Here is an 18,925-nt window from a genome sequence, read left to right as displayed (position 1 = left end):
AGGTGAACATATTTTTAAATGGTTAAATCCCGCTTAATTAGAATAGCTAGAGTTTAAGAGACTTCCTCATTATGCAAAGTGATGCTAGTAAAAACAAGCAAAAATCACTAAGGAAAGTAATTTAGTAATGTTGGAAAAATCTAATGCTCGTTGGCTGTTGAAAACAGACTATCGTCTCTGTTTTCACAAGGTCAAGTATTCTTTTTTCCTGGCTTTGGCACACTGTTACTATAGTCCTAACTGTGGTAATGCTGTGATGTCTAGACCAATATATAGCATAAATGTTTAAATTATTTGGAGAAATTTGGCTGTGTGGGAGCCGGCTGCTTGGAACTTCAGACCTACAGTTGGCAAGAGGGAATTGCTTTGTAAATTATATGCTCCTTTTTTTCCTTTCCCAAACTGGTCCAAGTTTAAGCCAACCTCAGGTGGCTTAGCTTGGAATACAGGCGTTCTGGGGAATTTCCTGATACGCCTTTTGTGTCCTTGTGATTCGGAGGATATTTGGAAAGAAAGAGAAGTTTAGAATTGATCTAAAGAAATATGTGATAATATGTGTATGTGTATGAAGACACATATGTATGTCTTCATTGTTAGAAGATGATCAGGTGTCTCACATTGCCAGTGGTTCTTTACAGAATAAACCTGAATTGGAGAGAGAACACAGCCCCGCCTGTCAACAGAAAATTGGATTGAATATTTACTGAGTATGGCCCCAGGCATCAGAACAAGACCCAGTTTCCCCTGCAGTCAGTCTCTCCCATCAGGAAGCTTCCATAAGCCTCTTATCCTTATCCATCAGAGGGCAGACAATGAAAATCAAAATCACAGAAAACTAACCAAACTGATCATATGGACCACAGCCTTGTCTAACTTAATGAAACTATGTGCCATGCTGTGTGGGGCCACCCAAGACGGATGGGTCATAGTGGAGACTTCTGACAAAACGTGGTCCACTGGAGAAGGGAATGGCAAACAACTTCCGTATTCTTGCCTTGAGAATCCCATGAGCAGTATGAAAAGGCAAAAAGATATGACACTGAAAGATGAAGAGCCCCAGGTCAGTAGGTGCCCAGTAAGCTACTGGAGAAGAGTGGGGAAATGACTCCAGAGAGAATGAAGAAGTAGAACCAAAGCAAAAAGAATGCCCAGTTGTGAATATGACTGGTGACGGAAGTAAAGTCTGATGCTGTAAAGAACAGTATTGCGTAAGAACCTGGAATGTTACGTCCATGAATCAAGGTAAATTGGGAAGTGGTCAAACAGGAGATGGCAAGAGTCAATATTGACATTTTAGGAATCAGTGAACTAAAATGGACTGGAGTGGGCAAATTTAATTCAGAATACCATTATATCTACTACGCTGGGCAAGAATCCCTTAGAATAAATGGAGTAGCCCTCATAGGCAACAAGAGTCCAAAATGCAGTACTTGGGTGCAGCCTCAAAAATGACAGAATGATCTCTGTTCGTTTCCAAGGCAAGCCATTCAGTGTCAGAGTAATCCAAGTGTATGCCCCAACCACTAATGCCGAAGAAGCTGAAGTTGAACAGTTTATGAAGACCTACAAGACCTTCTAGAACTACCACCCCCAAAAGATGTTCTTTTCATCATATGGGGCTGGAATGCAGAGGTAGGAAGTCAAGAGATACCTGGAGTAACAGGCAGGTTTAGCCTTGGAGCACAGAGTGAAGCAGGGCAAAGGCTAATAGAATTTTGCCAAGAGAACACACTGGTCATAGGAAAACACCCCTTACCAACAATACAAGAGATAACTCTACACGTGGACATCACCAGACTGTCAATACCAAAATCAGATTGATGATATTCTTTGCAGCTGAAGATGGAGAAGCTCTGTACAGTCAGCAAGAACAAGACAAGGAGCTGACTGTGGCTGAGATCATGAAATCCTTACTGCAAAATTCATACATAGATTGAAGAAAGTAGGGAAAACCACTAGACCATTCAGGTATGACCTAAAATCCCTTACCATTATACAGTGGAAGTGACAGATTCAAGGGATTAGATCTGAGAGAGTGCCTGAAGAACTAAGGATGGAGGTTCGTGACATTGTACAGGAAGCAGTGATCAAGACCATCCCTAAGAAAAAGAAATGCAAAAAGGCAAAATGGTTATCTGAGGAGGCCTTACAAATAGCTGAGGAAAGAAGAGAAGCTAAAGGCAAAGGAGAAAAGAAAAGACATACCCATCTGAATGCAGAGTTCCAAAGAATAGTAGCAAGGAGAGATAAGAAAGCCTTCCTCAGTGATCAGTGCAAAGAAATAGAGGAAAACAATAGAATGGGAAAGACTAGAGATCTCTTCAAGAAAATTAGAGATCCCAAGGGAACATTTCATGCAAAGATGGGCACAATAAAGGACAGAAATGGTATGGACCTAACAGAAGCAGAAGAGATTAAGAAGAGGTGGCAGGAATACACAGAAATGATCCAGGTAACCAGGATGGTGTGATCACTCACCTAGAACCGGATATCCTGGAGTGTGAAGTCAAGTGGGCCTTAGGAAGCATCACTATGAACAAAGCTAGTGGAGGTGATGGAATTCCAGTGGAGCTATTTCAAATCCTAAAAGATGATGCTATGGAAGTACTGCTCTCAATATGCCAGCAAATTTGGAAAATTCAGCAGTGGCTGCAGGACTGGAAAAGGTCAGTTTAATTCCAATCCCAAAGAAGGGCAATGCCAAAGAATGTTCAAACTATTGCACAATGACACTCATTTCACACACTAGCAAAGTAATGCTCAAAATTCTCCAAGCCAGGCTTCAACAGTACGTGAACTGTGAAATTCCAGATGTTCAAGCTGAATTTAGAAAAGGCAGAGGAGCCAGAGATCAAATTGCCAACATCTGTTGGATCACTGAAAAAGCAAGAGAGTTGCAGAAAAACATCTACTTCTGCTTTATTTGACTATGCCAAAGCCTTTGACTGTGTGGATCACAACAAACTATGAAAAATTTGTAAAGAGTTGGGAATACCAGAACACCTTACCTACCTTCTGAGAAATCTGTATGCAGGTCAAGAAGCACCAGTTAGAACTGGACATGGAACAATGGACTGGTTGTGAATTGGGAAAGAAGTATGTCAAGGCTGTATATTATCCCTTGTTTATTTAACTTACATGCAGAGTACATCATGTGAAATGCTGGGCTGGATGTAGCAACAAGCTGGAATCAAGATTGCCGGGAGAAATGTCAATAACCTCAGATATGCAGATGACACCACCCTTATGGCAGAAAGCGAAGAGGAACTAAAGAGCCTCTTGATGAAAGCGAAAGAGAGTGAAAAAGTTGGCTTAAAACTCAACATTCAAAAAACTAAGATCATGGCATCTGGTCCCATCACTTCATGGCAAATAGATGGGGAAACAATGGAAACAGTGAGAGACTTTGTTTTCTTGGGCTCCAAAATCACTGCAGATGGGGACTGCAGCCATGAGATTTTAAAAGACACTTGTTCCTTGGTAGAAATTCTATGAGAAACCTAGACAGCATATTATAAAGCAGAGACATTTCTTTGCTGACAATGGTCCGTCCAGTCAAAGCTATGGTTTTTCTAGTAGTCATGTATGGATGTGTGAGTTGGATCATAAACAGAGCTAAGTGCCGAAGAATTGACGCTTTTGAACTGTGATGTTGAAGAAGGCTCTTGAGAGTCACTTGTACTGCAAGGCGATCCAACCAGTCCATCCTAAAGGAAATCATTCCTGAATATTCACTGGAAGGACTGATGCTGAAGCTGAAACTCCAGTACTCTGGCCACTTGATGTGAAGTACTGACTTACTGGAAAAGATCCTGAAGAGAAGCTAAAGGCAGGAGGGGATTGAAGGCAGGAGGAGAAGGGGACAGCAGAGGATGAGATGGTTGGATGGCATCACTGACTCAATGGACATGAGTTGGCGCAAGCTCCAGGAGTTGGTGATGGACAGGGAAGCTTGGCGTGCTGCAGTCCATGGTGTCACAAAGAGTTGGACATGACTGACCAACTGAACTGAACTGAACTACAGTTTACCTTTCTGCACTTCCTAGTCACATACCAAAATGGTTTAAAGTAAATAAAATATTGTCAATGGAAGGTATGCCCAGTTGAAAACTTTTGTTAGGTGGTTACAGTTTGAACTGTATCTTACCACACATTAATAATTTGCCATATTTGATGAATATCAATCTGCCAACAGTTATGTTGATATATAGATCTTTCTCTGACCATATTACAGTTAAAACAAGATGACTTTTTAAAAAATATATTGACGGAATCTTTCAGTTAATTACATTGCTTTCAGATCTATTTTATGATCCTGTGTTAGATGTCATAGCATGTATGCAGGCAGATGAAAGTGGTTTTAGTTAGGATTGTAGGATGGTTTTGATTGGCCAAATAATATTTCTTAAGAGAATTTCGGGGGCTTCCCTGGCGGCTCAGTGGTAAAGAATCCACCTGTTAATGTAGGAGTTGCAGGCTTGATCCCTGGGAACAGATTGAGAAGATTTCCCTGGAGAAGGAAATGGCAACTCCAGTATTCTTGCCTGGAGAATTCCATGGACAGAGGAGCCTGGCAGTCTACAGTCCATGGGGTTGCAAGAGCTGGACACAACTTAATGAGTAAACAGCAACACCAAAAAAGAGAATTTCTCTTTTCCTAACACATATTAACTCTAAAGAGTGCTTTCTCTGTTTTTTAGTCGGCCATATACAAACAAAGTCATCACTTTGTGGTACCGTCCACCTGAACTGCTGCTGGGAGAAGAAAGGTATACACCAGCTATCGATGTGTGGAGCTGTGGGTAAGATAGGTTTTCTGAATAGTTTATTTGAAACTTTTGATAATTACGTGAAATCATACCTTTTGGTAATCATGGTTATTTTTTCCTGTTAGATGTATCCTTGGTGAACTCTTCACTAAAAAACCTATATTTCAAGCAAATCAGGAGCTTGCACAACTAGAATTAATAAGGTAAGTTTGTGATTGTAATATCTGTAGGAATTTAAAAAATTTTCAGGCCTGTGTTTCTAGGTGAACATCACGTTTCTATTTAAAGCTAAATGAGTGTTGAAAGGAGGAGAAACTATGTTACAGGCACTCTGATGATTGTTCTAGTAAAATTAAGGATCTTAAAGTCCATGAATATTTTGTGATTAAATTAACATGTTTGAGGCCCTAAAAATAAGACTGGGAAGGAGGAGTAAATGTAGGAGAGAATGAATGGTAGATTCTGTTTTTCAGAGTGTGGAGTATGGAAGAATTAATGTTTGGGGATATCAGAAATACTCTTTTATATACGTATATGCATACATGTTTATATGTATCTGTATATGTATGCACACACTGAAATACATCCATGTACTCACTAGCATATGTCTTCATTATTTGAAGCCTATTGTAGGACCTTGGTCATAGGGTAATCATCTTTCTCGTCATCTAATATTTTAAATAAATTTTCTTTTAAAAAAACAGCTTTGGTTTTATTATTTATAGTAATATTAATTCGCAACTTGTAAGATTTGCACGAGTGTTTGAAAATATGGCTGAGAATTTTTAGGAAAGATTGGTATAAGACACAAAAATACCCATATACTGTCAACTTTGCCTTTAGCAGACTTATTGGACTAATTGGTGCTTTCCATTCCATCTGTAAATACCACTAGCTTGATAACATAGCACACTGAATATTTGCAGTTAGTAGATTATCACTCTCTCCTCTACTTAAGACTATGTATTTATTCCAGCAGTTGAAGAGTACGATGACCAAGAGGGAGTTGTTTCCAATTTTGTATACAAATATTCTATTATTGTACATATGTTCAATTATGGACAGATGTTCTTTGCAAAGACTTATCAACATTGCTATTAAATTATTTAGGTGTGTGCAGGGTACTGTAAGAAAGAAAAGTCATACAAATTTAGAATAATTTAATGATCAGATTGCTTGGAATCCTGGATGATATGTTATGGCTATGGTTTGTGCAAGAAAGCTAATGTAGAACCCCATTCAGTGAATCCTCTCTTGAAAGAGAAGGCCATGGCTCTGTGTCAGAACATTGGGAAATACACATTTATATGCTTTTAGTTAAAATAAAATGTTTAAATCATATATCTGTGTACCTTTCTTTTTCTTTTGGTAATGATTTCTTCTAACCCATTTTTTTCTGTTAGCCAAATATTGTTCTTAATTGGATTGGATACTTGGCCTCTGTCCGTGATGTTGATATTTATTTAGTTTATACATGATGCAAATATTGTTCTAAGAATTCACCTGAATTACTTCAGTTGTGTCTTGTCTTTATAGTTAAGAAAACTGAACTTTATAGAGGTGAAGAATTTGTTCAAAGTCATACAACTAAACTAGCAAGTGGCAAAATTGAGATTTGAATCTAAGTAGGTTTATCTTAGAAACAATATCATTCTCTATTACTCTGGGAAATAAAACTTCTGGAGCTTTTAGTTACTATGACACAAACACAAAAAGTTAATGAAGAAAGCCTGAGAAATTTTTACAGGACATTAATATAAAAATTCTAAAAGAACTGATTAGCTTGTGTTATCTAATGTTTTATTAAAAATTACAGAGTCAAGTAGGTCATCCTAAAAATACAAGAATGTTTTAGCTTTAGGTATTCCTTTATTATAATTCATCATTTTAACAGACAAAAAACAGTATGTTTATCTTGATAGCTGTTGAATAGGCATTTGCTGAAATTATAAACTCCTGATTAAGTGTAGAGGCATATTTCTTTACTATGATAAAAATATGTATCACAAACTGACTAAATCATGTTTAGTGGTAAAATACTAGAAGCAAAGATATGAATGAGAAAAAGTTAACTTATGGTATCATTTTAAGAGTGTTTTAGAGGCGCTGATAAGTTAACTAGTAATATTAGAAAAGTGAACCCAATAGAGGTATATATACTAATACATATATTCCAAAAGAAATAGCTTTTAAAGATTATTTATGAATATTAACCAGTTTGTCACCTACAATGTTAAAGAAGATTTAAGTAAGTATTGGAGAGACATATCTTATTTTTGGCTAGGAAGCCTTCCTTTTTTTTTTTTTAAGGTGGCAGTTCATCCTCTAGTAGTCATTATAGTCCTAATGAGAATTTCAGAGAACATTTTCTGAACACTGATTGATTTTAATGTTTATCTGGAGGGATGAGCCTGAAAGTAACTAGGAAAAATTTTTTAAAAAAGACAGACAATTTGGCATATCATATGTTAAAACCAAATTTTAGTGACTAAAACTATTTTGTGCTGGCACAAGATACCATAGATGAATCATTGGAATTATATGGGAAATTCAGAAGTAAGGAAAGTTCATATGGACCTTAAAATATGATACAGAGGACATTTCAAATCAAGGAGTTAATTGAACAGTATTTATTGAGTGCTGATTATGTTCCAGTTGCTAGGTACTGAGGATACAGCAGAGGTTGGGGATTGTATCTCCAGTGCCTAGTAACTGGCACACATCCTTTTCTGCTTTCTTGTTGGCAGAGACAGAAAAAAACAAGAATAAAATGTATCAGGTGGTGATAAGTGTAAGAGGGTAGAAAGCGATAGAAGGTAGTGTATATGGTACCAGAGAAAATTTCATGAGGTATCATTTGAGTAGAGATTTGAGTGAACAGAAAAGTCATGATCCTCAGGCAATGAGTCTGTTTTGATTATCTTGTGAACATGTTAAGTCAGTTAATGGGAAACAGAAAGTTCATTCCGTTAGTGACATACTCTACAGTTATTAAAAAGGAGGTAGTAGATCAGGAGATCCTGATGTGGAAAAGCAACATTGTCACATGAGAAGATCAATTTTATAGAAACTGTGATTGGTTTGATCCCATATACAGGAGACAAATTAAACATATCAGAAGAATCTGAATCTGTTAATCTGATCATGGACTTGTGAGGGGGGTAGGGAGGGGACTATTTTATTTTCCACTTGATATATTTTGAAATGTCTTTGGGTTTTGGTAAGATAGTAAATATGTATATTATGAAAAAGAATGCTTCAAATTTGATTTTATAGCATTAATTATTTTTAAAACATGAAAAGGGGGCATTTCTGGTAAAAGAGACATATCTCCTTGATTTGAAGAAGGCAGCAGAATATATTAGATAGGGTGGGCTTTGGAATCATGAAATCCTTGGCTCTAATGCCATCTCAGCTACTTCCTGCTCTTGTGACTTAGGTTAAGTTCCATAATGCTGTAAGTTTCTTTCTTCACAAGTAAAACAGGACAAAGAATATGCTTAGGATTGTAAAAATTAAATATAAGTTTGCTAATACATACTCTTCCCCTTATCTTATTTGCAGTAATGTTGGAATATTTCCCCAGTCTGAAGCCTCAGGAATGATGAGTTCTAGGGTCTGCATTGAACAAATACATATAAATGTATTAAGGATGGTAATACTAATCAGAATCTGTCTTAAAAAGCTTTACACTGTAGTGGTCAAGTTATTTGTACTTCACCTGATTCCAGAAAATGCTTTAGGCAGATTACAAAAATTCTATGATAAGTGGCTTGAATTGAATCAAAGAGAGTGAAAAACATAGGTGGGGACAAAAAAGGGATGAATGAGGGCAAAAATGTTTCTACATGAGAGTCACACTTTTAACTCTTAAGCAGCCAGTGAAAGAACCTTATATCACACAGTGTATATTGCTTAGGGAATAAAAAACTAATTATGGGAGAAAGTAGATTTGGAATGAGAAGAATCTACCCTCTCTCCTGCCCTACACATACACAAAGCCTCAGGTCACACAGGTAAAATTTTTAAAACTTTAAAGGCATAGGCTTTGGTTCCAGAATATTGGAAATGAAGCAACGTTCGCATATTTTAAAAAGTGAAGCATGTATACGTTTATAAGTCAGTATCATAAAAAATTCTGTAGACTTGTATTTCTTAATCTTTTTGGTCTCAGAACTTCTTTATACTATTAGACATTGTGAAAAATCCCAGGAGCTTGTTTATGTTGATGGTATGTATTGAAATTTAAAACTGAGAATTAAAAATATTTATTCATTTTAAAACAATATGTTAACATAACATTTTAATTGTAAAAAGTGTATATTTTTCCAAACTAAAATAAATGGTGAAATGAATAAAATTGTTTTTACATTTTTATAAATTTTGCATGTCTGGCTTAATAAACATATGGATAAACATCTGTGATATGATGTTTTCAGTAGTCTTTTCAGATAATTGTGCATATTCTTCCTTGAAACTGCAGTGAATGGCAGTTGTTTTTTTTTGTTTTTTAAAGCAGGTTATTTGCAATATTCAGTCTGTAACCACAGATTTTGTACTCTAATATATTGAAACCCATTGGTGTATCTTATACTCTGAATAGGTCTTTTACCCGTGATGATTTTGTAACATTATGTGTGGGTCACTTAATCTATATTGGATCACTGAATTGAACAGATCTTCTAAATGTAACATTTCATTTTATGGTTCTTGTTATGACACTAATCTCATCAGAAAAGCCTTTAGGTATTTATTTTGAAGCTTTTTTTTTTTTTTAATAAATTTATTTATTTTAGTTGGGGGCTAATTACTTTACAATATTGTAATAGTTTTTGCCATACTATTTTGAAGCTTTTAAGTTTACAGTGCAGACGTAAGTCTTTTAGTATTCCTGACTTTCTCCTGAAAGCTTGAATTTTATAATTGACAACACTGCAGTTGTCTTCCTTGAAGTAACAAGCTGACTTTGTTCCTATATAAGAAAATGTCTGGCAGATACCCAAGTCAGTGACCACAGTTTGATAGTTCTTTTTGTAGGTAAAAATGGTGGTTCATGAAAAAAGCAGCAGCTTGCAACTCAATTATTGTACAAGTGCTTCTCAAGATAACTGTCACTTTTTTGTGCAGCAGAAGTGCTTTATGAGTATCTTCTCTTTCATTACTAAGAATATTAAAAAGATACATCTTCAAGTGTAAGGATTTAATAACAATTTTTACTGCTTCATCAAGTGCATTCTTGAGTGAAAACCCTCCCCACCCCATCAAGTGTTACTGAAGAGTCTGTACTGCTAATAGTCTGGCATCTCTGCCTTAAATCATGCTAAGGTGCCAGTGTTTTATACCGTTGGCTTAATAGTGTCAGTACAAAGTCAACACATTAAAAAGTGTAAATGATGTTTTAAAAGTATCTTTGACCTACCAGACCCCTGAAGGGTCTAGGGGACCCTATTTTTGCAAACTGCTGGTGTAGACCAATTAAAAAGGAGAATACAGCATTACACTAAAAACTTGTACTTTGATTAGGCCCAAGAAATATTCCTCTTTTGAATGTATGGATAACTAAGTATTAGAAAATCTCTTAATAATTCATAATATTAGTAACCCAAGTAAAAAAATGCAGATGATGGCTACAATAGAGTTTCTAAAAATCAAACTGATAGAAGTAAAGAAGCATTCTTTTGAAATTTGAAAGTCACAACAATTAAACCCTAAGTTTAGGAATAAATTAATGCTTTCTTAGCAGGAGGTATGTGTGAATTTGTATATGTCTGTTACTATCTTTACCATGTGTTGTGTTTCTCAAACCAGAAGTTATCATTCTTCCCACTGGTAAATAATGAAAGTACTCCCATTAAAATCGGAAACCAAAAAATTACCAAATATTGTGTAGCATCGTTAGCATTTTAACATTGTTTGGTAATTACCACATAATGTAGCATACCATAATGATAAAGAATACATATTTGAAAAAATAACAGATGTGTTCTGATTTTAGGTGATGATAATGGAAAGCCTCAAACAAACAACTATTTTTAAAAAACTATTAGGAACCATAGGATCTCAGAGGGCATTCTAAAAAAAATTTTTGCCACATTTTGACCATTTCCTTTAACAAAACTCTTCTAATTATTGCTTAGGAAATATAATAGGGATAGGAACAAGTTCAAAAAATGACACTAAACCCCATAAAAAGAAACACAAGATCTAATTGAAGAACTTTATACAAGTAAACTTTGGAGCTATTGCAGGTTTGGTTATAGGCTACCATGATAAAGTGAGTATCAAAGTGACTCACAAAATTCTTTGGTTTCCCAATGTATATGAAGTTATATTTGCACTATACTGTAGTCTGTTAGATAAGCAATAGTATTATGTGTATATGCCCTAATTTTAAAATACTATATTGCTAAAAGTGCCTGCCATCGTTTGAGCCTTGAGCAAGTTGTAAACTTCTTGTGAAGGAGGATTTGAGATACTGTGAGAATTACCAGAATCTGATGCAGAGACATGAAGTGAGTAAATGCTTTTGGAAAGATGGTGTCAGTAGACTTGCTGACACAAGCTTACCACAAACTTGAAATTTGTTTAAACAAAAAAAATGCGGTGTAATAAAATAAGATATGCTTGAATAAAACCAAAGGAAATGTAAAAATTGAAGCATTAAGCTTTGTAAAGATCACAGTTCTTTAATCCAGAGCAGCTGTGTTGAATCCCAACAGGATTCTCTTACTTGGAATGTGACAGTATTGATTGTACAATTCATCTGTAAGGAAATCCTGAAAAGGATAATTAGAGGAATGAGTACATAGTGGGGTTTGTCTTGTCTTAAGAAAAATGTAAAGCTTTCATGTGATATTGACATCAGAATAGATAAATCAGATCAAAATAGATTCCCATAACAGATCTCAGGTATTTAGGGATTTAGCATATGATGCATTTCAGAATGTCTTCAGAAATGATTTAGGCATAGCTAATTGATTATCAGGCACTGATTTTGCTAAAATGCAGTTATCAATTTCTGTCATGTCTCCTTCCCTAATTTCTAAAGTTTTTCCCTATCTTAGAATGTGTATTCCATCCTGTATGCTGCTCCCAGTTAGATAACGTTCCCAGTCAACTATCTTCCCAGAATACATAAAATAAAAGTCTTTAGCTATGAGATAGTGAAGCTAATTTCTATTATAAGGCTATTAATGAGCCAGATGCTGGATCATATACTTTCACAGCTCTGAAATAAAATGAATCTCCATTTTACAAAAGAGCAACAGATTCTAAGCAGCACAGTTTCACCCATATCACAGATAGTGTTGAGGTCTAAAGTTTGTTTTCCAAGTCTGTCTTCTTTGTAGTTGGACAAACTGCCTCATAAGACTGTTGTGTGACCCCTGTCTGTGTTCCGAAATAAACCTCTGTAGCCCCAAATTCCACCTATACCACTTTCCTTGATCTGCCTCCTGAATGTTTATACTTTGCTATTTTCATAACCTTGCCTGTGCACTAGTCTTTGCCAGTAACGTATTTCTTATTTCCTTTCTCACCTGTCTATTGTTTACTTATCCTTTGAGTTGTAGGCAAAATTCTGTATCTCTTCTGTAACTCAAGTACATTTTCTTATATTTCTGTAGTTTAAAGTATCCTTCATTTTCTTTATTCCAGTGTATTTTATACTTTTATTATGGTGCACATCAATCTGTGAGGGATTGATTATTTATATTTATGTAGTATACAAAAGTGCAAGAGTGATTCTCTTACCATAATTTAGTAAGATAAAGTCATGTAAACAACTAAAATGTAAAGCAGGATGAAATAGTGTCAAAAGAAATCAGGAGGATGTAGAAAGTGACTATTCTGGACAGCGAGGATACGGAAAACATTGTAAATAGATTACTTTTGATGTGCATCTTCAGGAATGAAAAGGATTCAGCTAGGTAGAATCTAGGAAGAAGGAGTACGAACAAAGACATGGAAGAATGGTTGGCCCATGAAGAGATGAATTGGAAGATGAGAATGAGGAAGACAATTTGGGACCCGATCATAGAGAACCATGCTCCTGAGTTTGGCCTTCTCTCCTTTTGAGGAGGTTGTGAGAATGAGATTGTAAGGAAGAAGAGATAGGCATATTAAAGAGTAAGATCTTAAAAGCTTGAATTTACAGAAATCCTAATGACACAGCTTTAAAAATGCTCTCATCGTCTGGTATAAATGTTTCTGATGTAGTAGTGATCTTAAGGTCTGCTGAAGAATGGCAACTTTAGTTGTCACTTGCTTCTGTACCTTAGTACGTGTATTTATGTATGTGTAGAATATTTTTACTTTTATGTCAGTGAGGCATGGACCTTTTCTTTTTATATATGAAGGTCAGTATAATTTTATAAGATAAAATTTTATCTGATAATTTTATATAAGATACACATCTATTCTCAATATACTTGACTTAAGTATATTTAACCAGTTTTTCATCTATATACTACCAAAGCATTTTAAAATGTTTATCAGCTAGAGTCATCTGTTAGAGCATTTCTTTAGTTTATGAAGGACTTACTATAAGAATACTGAGGGATTCCAAGATATAGAGAGTAAAGCAGTTAAAAGCTCTAAATACCTTGAAATCAGAGGCAGTACTGAAATTGAAGAACTATGTTTCAGGAATGTGACTTTTAGGGTTCTCTAGTTGATCTAATTCAGCAGCAGTCTATACAGTTAGTGTCTTCAGTGTAGGAAATCTTTTCTGCTGTTATTGCAAACTTCATTATATTCATGAAAAGTGGTAATGATAGGTACCTGCGAAACCAGAGAATACATATACTAAACTCTAGTTCCTCAATTGGTATAAAAATTTAAAATTTTGGTTCAAAATATGCTCCACATATTTTGAATATTACTTGTGTCTTTAAGATTTGATTTTGCAAATATGAAGGTTTTCTTTCTAGAAATTGGAATGTTTATAGAGTGTTAAAAGCATTCACTGAAAAGAAATTCTTAAGACAGTTTATTTGGGATGACTAAAATATTTAATGAAACTTTTATACATTATAGGACTTCCCTGGTGGCTCAGATGGTAAAGCATCTGCCTAAAATGTGGGAGACCTGGGTTCAACCCCTGGGTCAGGAAGATCCTCTGGAGAAGGAAATGGCAACCCACTCCAGTACTCTTGCCTGGAAAATCCCATGGACAGAGGAGCCTGGTAGGCTTACAGTCCATGGGGTTGCAAAGAGTCGGACACGACTGAGCGACTTCACTTTCACTTATACATTATATGAGAACTTCAGCTTTTGTATATTTAAAAAGGAGTTGTTTTGTATAGCATTTGCATGTATTATTTTTTCCATGTAGTTTATATTGATGTACTTATTTTTGTGTGTTGTTTAGCCGTATATGTGGGAGTCCATGTCCTGCAGTGTGGCCTGATGTAATCAAACTACCGTATTTCAACACCATGAAACCAAAGAAGCAATATCGTCGCAAGTTAAGAGAAGAATTTGTTTTGTAAGAGGGGGATGCTTAAACATCCATATTGCATTGATTTTTTACAAAGTTACTTCTTTAGAATTCTAAATGTTACTCTAGCCTCTGTTGACCTAAGGTAGAACTATCACAGTTCTACTATATCATTTAATTTTGAATGTCCCTTTGCTACATGCAAGTAAGCGTTTCACCATCATTATGAAATCAGTTATTTGGGGTTGTGTGTTTGATTTAGTGTTTACCTGAAAGAAGTTTAACAATATCATTTAAAATTTTAATGAAACAGTTTTCAAGATACTTGAATTCAGTTTTTTATTTTGTTGTAGGAAACTATTCTGTTCAGTTTTTAGTTAATGTTAAAACAGCAGATTGCCCATAGAGTAATAAATATACTAATTTTGCTAGTTTTCAAATTATTTAGAATAATACTTACAAAATTATGTAAAAAATAAGCATTTCTTCAAAGTAAGATTTGTAACTTATTGGAATAAACTGTTGCAAATGTGTTACAAAATGCTAATGTTTAAGTTCCTACAGAACATTAAACTTGAGTCAAAGAACTTGCATGACTTTTGTAATCCTCTCATGCCAGTATTCCTGCAGCCGCACTAGACTTATTTGATTACATGCTCGCCTTGGATCCTAGTAAGCGCTGTACTGCAGAGCAGGCTCTTCAGTGTGAGTTCCTGCGGGATGTGGAACCCTCAAAAATGCCTCCACCAGAGTAAGTAACTTTTTACCATATGCAAAGTGTGGACAATTTTAATAACATCTGTATGTAACTATTAAGCTATTCTGTGGTAAGTTAAGTCAAAAGAAAAATAATTAATCAAATAGAATAGCAGTAGTACATATAATTTGCACATTAAATGTTCAGCTAAACGTCAGACGAGCAAAAGCAGCTTTCCTATAGGTAATTTTATTAATATATTTCAACTCTTAAAAAAAGTCACTGCTGCTGCTATTGTAGTACTGCTTCTATCAATATTACTTGCTATAGCTAAAATCTTGAGTGCTATGCTAAGCATTTCTCATGTAGTACATTAATCTTTACAATCTTAGGAAATGGGTATTACTATCACCATTTTACAGAGATGCAAACAGGTTCAGAGAGGTTAAGAAACTTGCCCAAGAATACAAATCTAGTAAAGGGTGAAGCCAGCTATCAAATTCAAGTTAGTTCTGTAACAAAAAGAGGTTCTGAAATACTCCTTAGCAGACTACACAATAGAAAATTCTTATCACTGAGTGAAAGAATATTAGTATCAAAAGCCTGTATAGAATAAGTTTACTGTCTGTTGTGGGGGTTGGGAGGCAGGAAATGCATAGAGTTTGGGAGTCAGAATGCTTGAGTTCTTGACTCTTTCACTCCTTTGTGGTTCCTGTAATTTCTCTAGGATTGATTTGGGGAAGGGAATAAAGCAGTCCATTTCATTCTCCTTGATAGAACCTGGCAAGTTTGTAGAGATTTTGTTAGTTATTTTGAAAATGATGATGAGTGTCATAAAAGCAAACCTGTTCCTATAATAACAAAGTGTGTCCATGTAATAACAGTATATTGTGAATGAACAAACATGGGCTTTGGAGTTCAAATCCTGACTCTTCCACTTAATTAATGAAACTGGTCTTACTACAGTTCTATGAGATCCATCATACTCGGCTTTAGTTTTTTATTGAACTGTATATGAATAGCCTTTGTGAGATGTTTTGAAAGGCAGAAAGGATCTATCATCTGACATGCTGAGGAACCTGAATCACTCACTGTTGAATTGTTTCATGGATTTTTTTTTTTTTATGCTTATAGTATATGTCAGCAGTCTTGAAATTTTGGCTTTAGTACCCCTTTTAACTTTTGATTTTGAAAATTTTCAACTCTATACAGAAAAATAGAATAATACAATGAGCATTTATATATCCTTCATCTAGATTCAACACTTAACTGTTATTTGGACATATTTATCACTCTGTATCTTTTTTCCTGAACTATTTGATTATTGTGGAAATAACATTTCACTTTCACCATGTTATGTATAAGAACTAGGACTTTATTCTGTATAACTACAATATCATTATGAAACACAGGAAATTTAACATTTAAATATCTGATAGTTTATATTCAAATTTCTCTAGTTGGCCCAATAATTGCCTTTTTACTCTGGTTTTTGTTTTGTTTTGGTTTGGTTTTTTGGGTGAAGAATTTATTCTAAGCTCACACATTTCATTTAGTTGTCATGTCTCTTCAGTCTCCGGGGAAGACTTTTATGACATTGACATTTTTGATGAGCTAGCTGTTTTGTAAAGCATTCTACAGTCTGGCTTTAATTACTTCTTCATGATCAGAACTAGTGTAACCAGTAATTGGAGTGTATTTTTGGTTTTTTTTTAGCAAGAATACTACTTAGGGTAATGATGTGTATTTCCTGCTGTATCACATCAAGAGGAATATAATATAATTTTTCTCCCATTATTGGTAGTACTAAATTGATATCTTGGTTTAAGTGGGCCATACAAAAAAATTCTGGTAAAACTGGATTGAGCACATTTTAAACTGCCATCTAAACTTTTAAAATCAAGGGTTTAAATAGTTGCCAAAGATAAAACTTTCAGTGTGTAATTGTAGTCACTTTTAAATACAGCAGTTATCTTGTAAATGTATCTAGTGGAATCAAAATACCTAGGCATTTGATATTAATCAGTATTCACTTAGAAATGTATGAACAGACTTTTCAACAATTGGACATCACTGGGTTTTTGTGTGTGTGTATGAACTTACATTGCTTCTGCAGGTTTTTAATGTAGCATATATTTATGCTTGAAAACATTTTGTTGATTACCCTGTTGTACTTCTTTAAAACAAGTATATATATATGAGTGGGAATTTAATTTAAAAATTTCCTTTGACTACAAAGCTTTTTCTTCTTAATTAATCAGTAGTGCATATTTTAGTTAAAAAAAAAGAAACTAATAGTAGATTTTATTGGAGATGCAACGTTAATGAAATAGAGTTGAGATTTTTTTCAAGTGATTTGCATATCTGTTAATGTTATATATTCTAGAATGAGATGTAGTTCCACATTAATGGTAATTTAAAAAATTTTGTAAGTACCCTTTTAAAATAAGCATTTGAGACTGGATGGAGTTTTGTTATAGTTAAATCACTGAGTTTTTTGAACTTCTTCTATATTATATCCCCAAGATCACAGTGCTCTGTCATCAAAAATTATTTTAATGACCTTTCAGATGTCAACTTAAGATTCTTTCTCTAATTTTCTTGACAGCAAAGAATTAGAAACCACATGACTTGCAAAAGATTACTTAACCAGTCATTAATCATTTATTTTTTTCAAATTTTGAGAGAATAAACCAAAGAAACTTTACCAATACTTACTACATGACTTCTTATACTTGTTACTTTTTCTTTTATTTGCACTTAGGAAGTCAACATGTAATTTCAGTGCTACTTAACCAATTAATGCATTTGTTAAATTGCATTTCTTATTACATATTAAAAATATATGCTTTTGTCAGAATCTTGAAACCGTAGATGCATCCCATTTGATTTATGGAAAATATTTGCCATATAACCTAATAGGAAACTCTGTTCATACTATCAAACACATAACCTAAATTGATTTAATTTGTATCAGAACACACTGGACTATATTTTTCCATTAAAAATAAACATGTTAGTACAGATTTTGGTGAACATTCTATTCAACCAGTAATAAATTATGGGATTTATCTTTGTTAGGTATATCACTAAAGCAGTCGGGTTGAAATTATGATGATATTGATCTGATATTTAAATAAAAGGCTATATAAATAGTATAACATATCTCTATTATTTTCTTATGTAATGGTAGTTAAGATTGTAAAATGTGAAGATGAGAACTATAAAGAAAGGCATTGGTATTACTCTGGGAAATAGTATATGTATTAAACTCTTGTTAACAGTTTTTTAGGAATAATCAAATGAATATGGTACTAAAAATAAATTTCATTAATTTTACTAGATATCCTGTCAAACTTTTTTAATGTATTTAATGAAATAGTGCACTTTGCTAAAAAGTGGATTAGGCTAGCAGCTAGTCTATAATTTTATTTTTCCTTAAAAGCAAGTAAAAGGCTTTAAACAATTCATAAGATAAATGTGATCAACTGTAAATGGAATAAATATTTTGTGATATGATTAAATACAAAATACTTTCAAACTACCTTTCTGAATGATGAAACATGAATATAATGCTTGCTGTGTGAAAGGCACTGTCCAGGTGCTTACATATGTTAACATACATTTACTTCTACTCCACAAGGTAGATTGTCTTGTTAACTCCGTTTTTAAAGATAAGGAAAGTGAGGCACGGAGGTCAAGTTACTTGCCTATGAGACACAGTAAGTAAGTGCCTGAGCCTGTATTTGAACGTTTAGAAAAGAGCACATTAAAAATTTGGTTGTCCTGGAAACATTCCCAGTACATCTAATAGCATCACTAACCTATTACTATTTGTTGGGTAATGTTTATCTTTCCTAGTGTTGAGATCATCCATAACAAATCTCTTACCTTTAAATTGTGGAAGGGAACAAAATCCCGTTTTAGTGGGTTTCTTTGCTTTATTCTCATGGGACTCTCCCACAAAAGCAATGCGTTCTCTGAATATCAGCATGGAAAAAATGAAATCACTCTAGCCTT

General features: G+C 34.4%; 1 protein-coding gene across 8 annotated transcripts in view; it reads left to right on the top strand.

Moving 5' to 3' along the window:
* Positions 1–18,925, top strand: part of CDK13 (cyclin dependent kinase 13) — a 120,891-nt gene that overhangs the window by 90,776 nt on the left and 11,190 nt on the right. For all 8 annotated transcript variants that reach the window (XR_014067743.1, XR_014067742.1, XR_014067746.1 and 5 more), the window contains 4 exons: positions 4,701–4,802; positions 4,895–4,972; positions 14,140–14,256; positions 14,828–14,959. Coding sequence is in view for 3 of the 8 variants with exons in the window: in XM_081537405.1 (XP_081393531.1) it covers positions 4,701–4,802; positions 4,895–4,972; positions 14,140–14,256; positions 14,828–14,959 (429 nt within the window). In the remaining 5 variants the exon portion in view is untranslated. The remainder of the gene's footprint in view (positions 1–4,700; positions 4,803–4,894; positions 4,973–14,139; positions 14,257–14,827; positions 14,960–18,925) is intronic.

Source organism: Giraffa tippelskirchi, chromosome 10 (assembly GCF_054371585.1).
Source record: "Giraffa tippelskirchi isolate mGirTip1 chromosome 10, T2T-mGirTip1v1.2.pri, whole genome shotgun sequence".
In the NCBI taxonomy this organism is placed as follows: domain Eukaryota; kingdom Metazoa; phylum Chordata; class Mammalia; order Artiodactyla; family Giraffidae; genus Giraffa; species Giraffa tippelskirchi.
The sequence above is the reverse complement of the archived record's forward strand: the minus strand, read 5'-3'. Positions and strand labels throughout refer to the sequence as shown.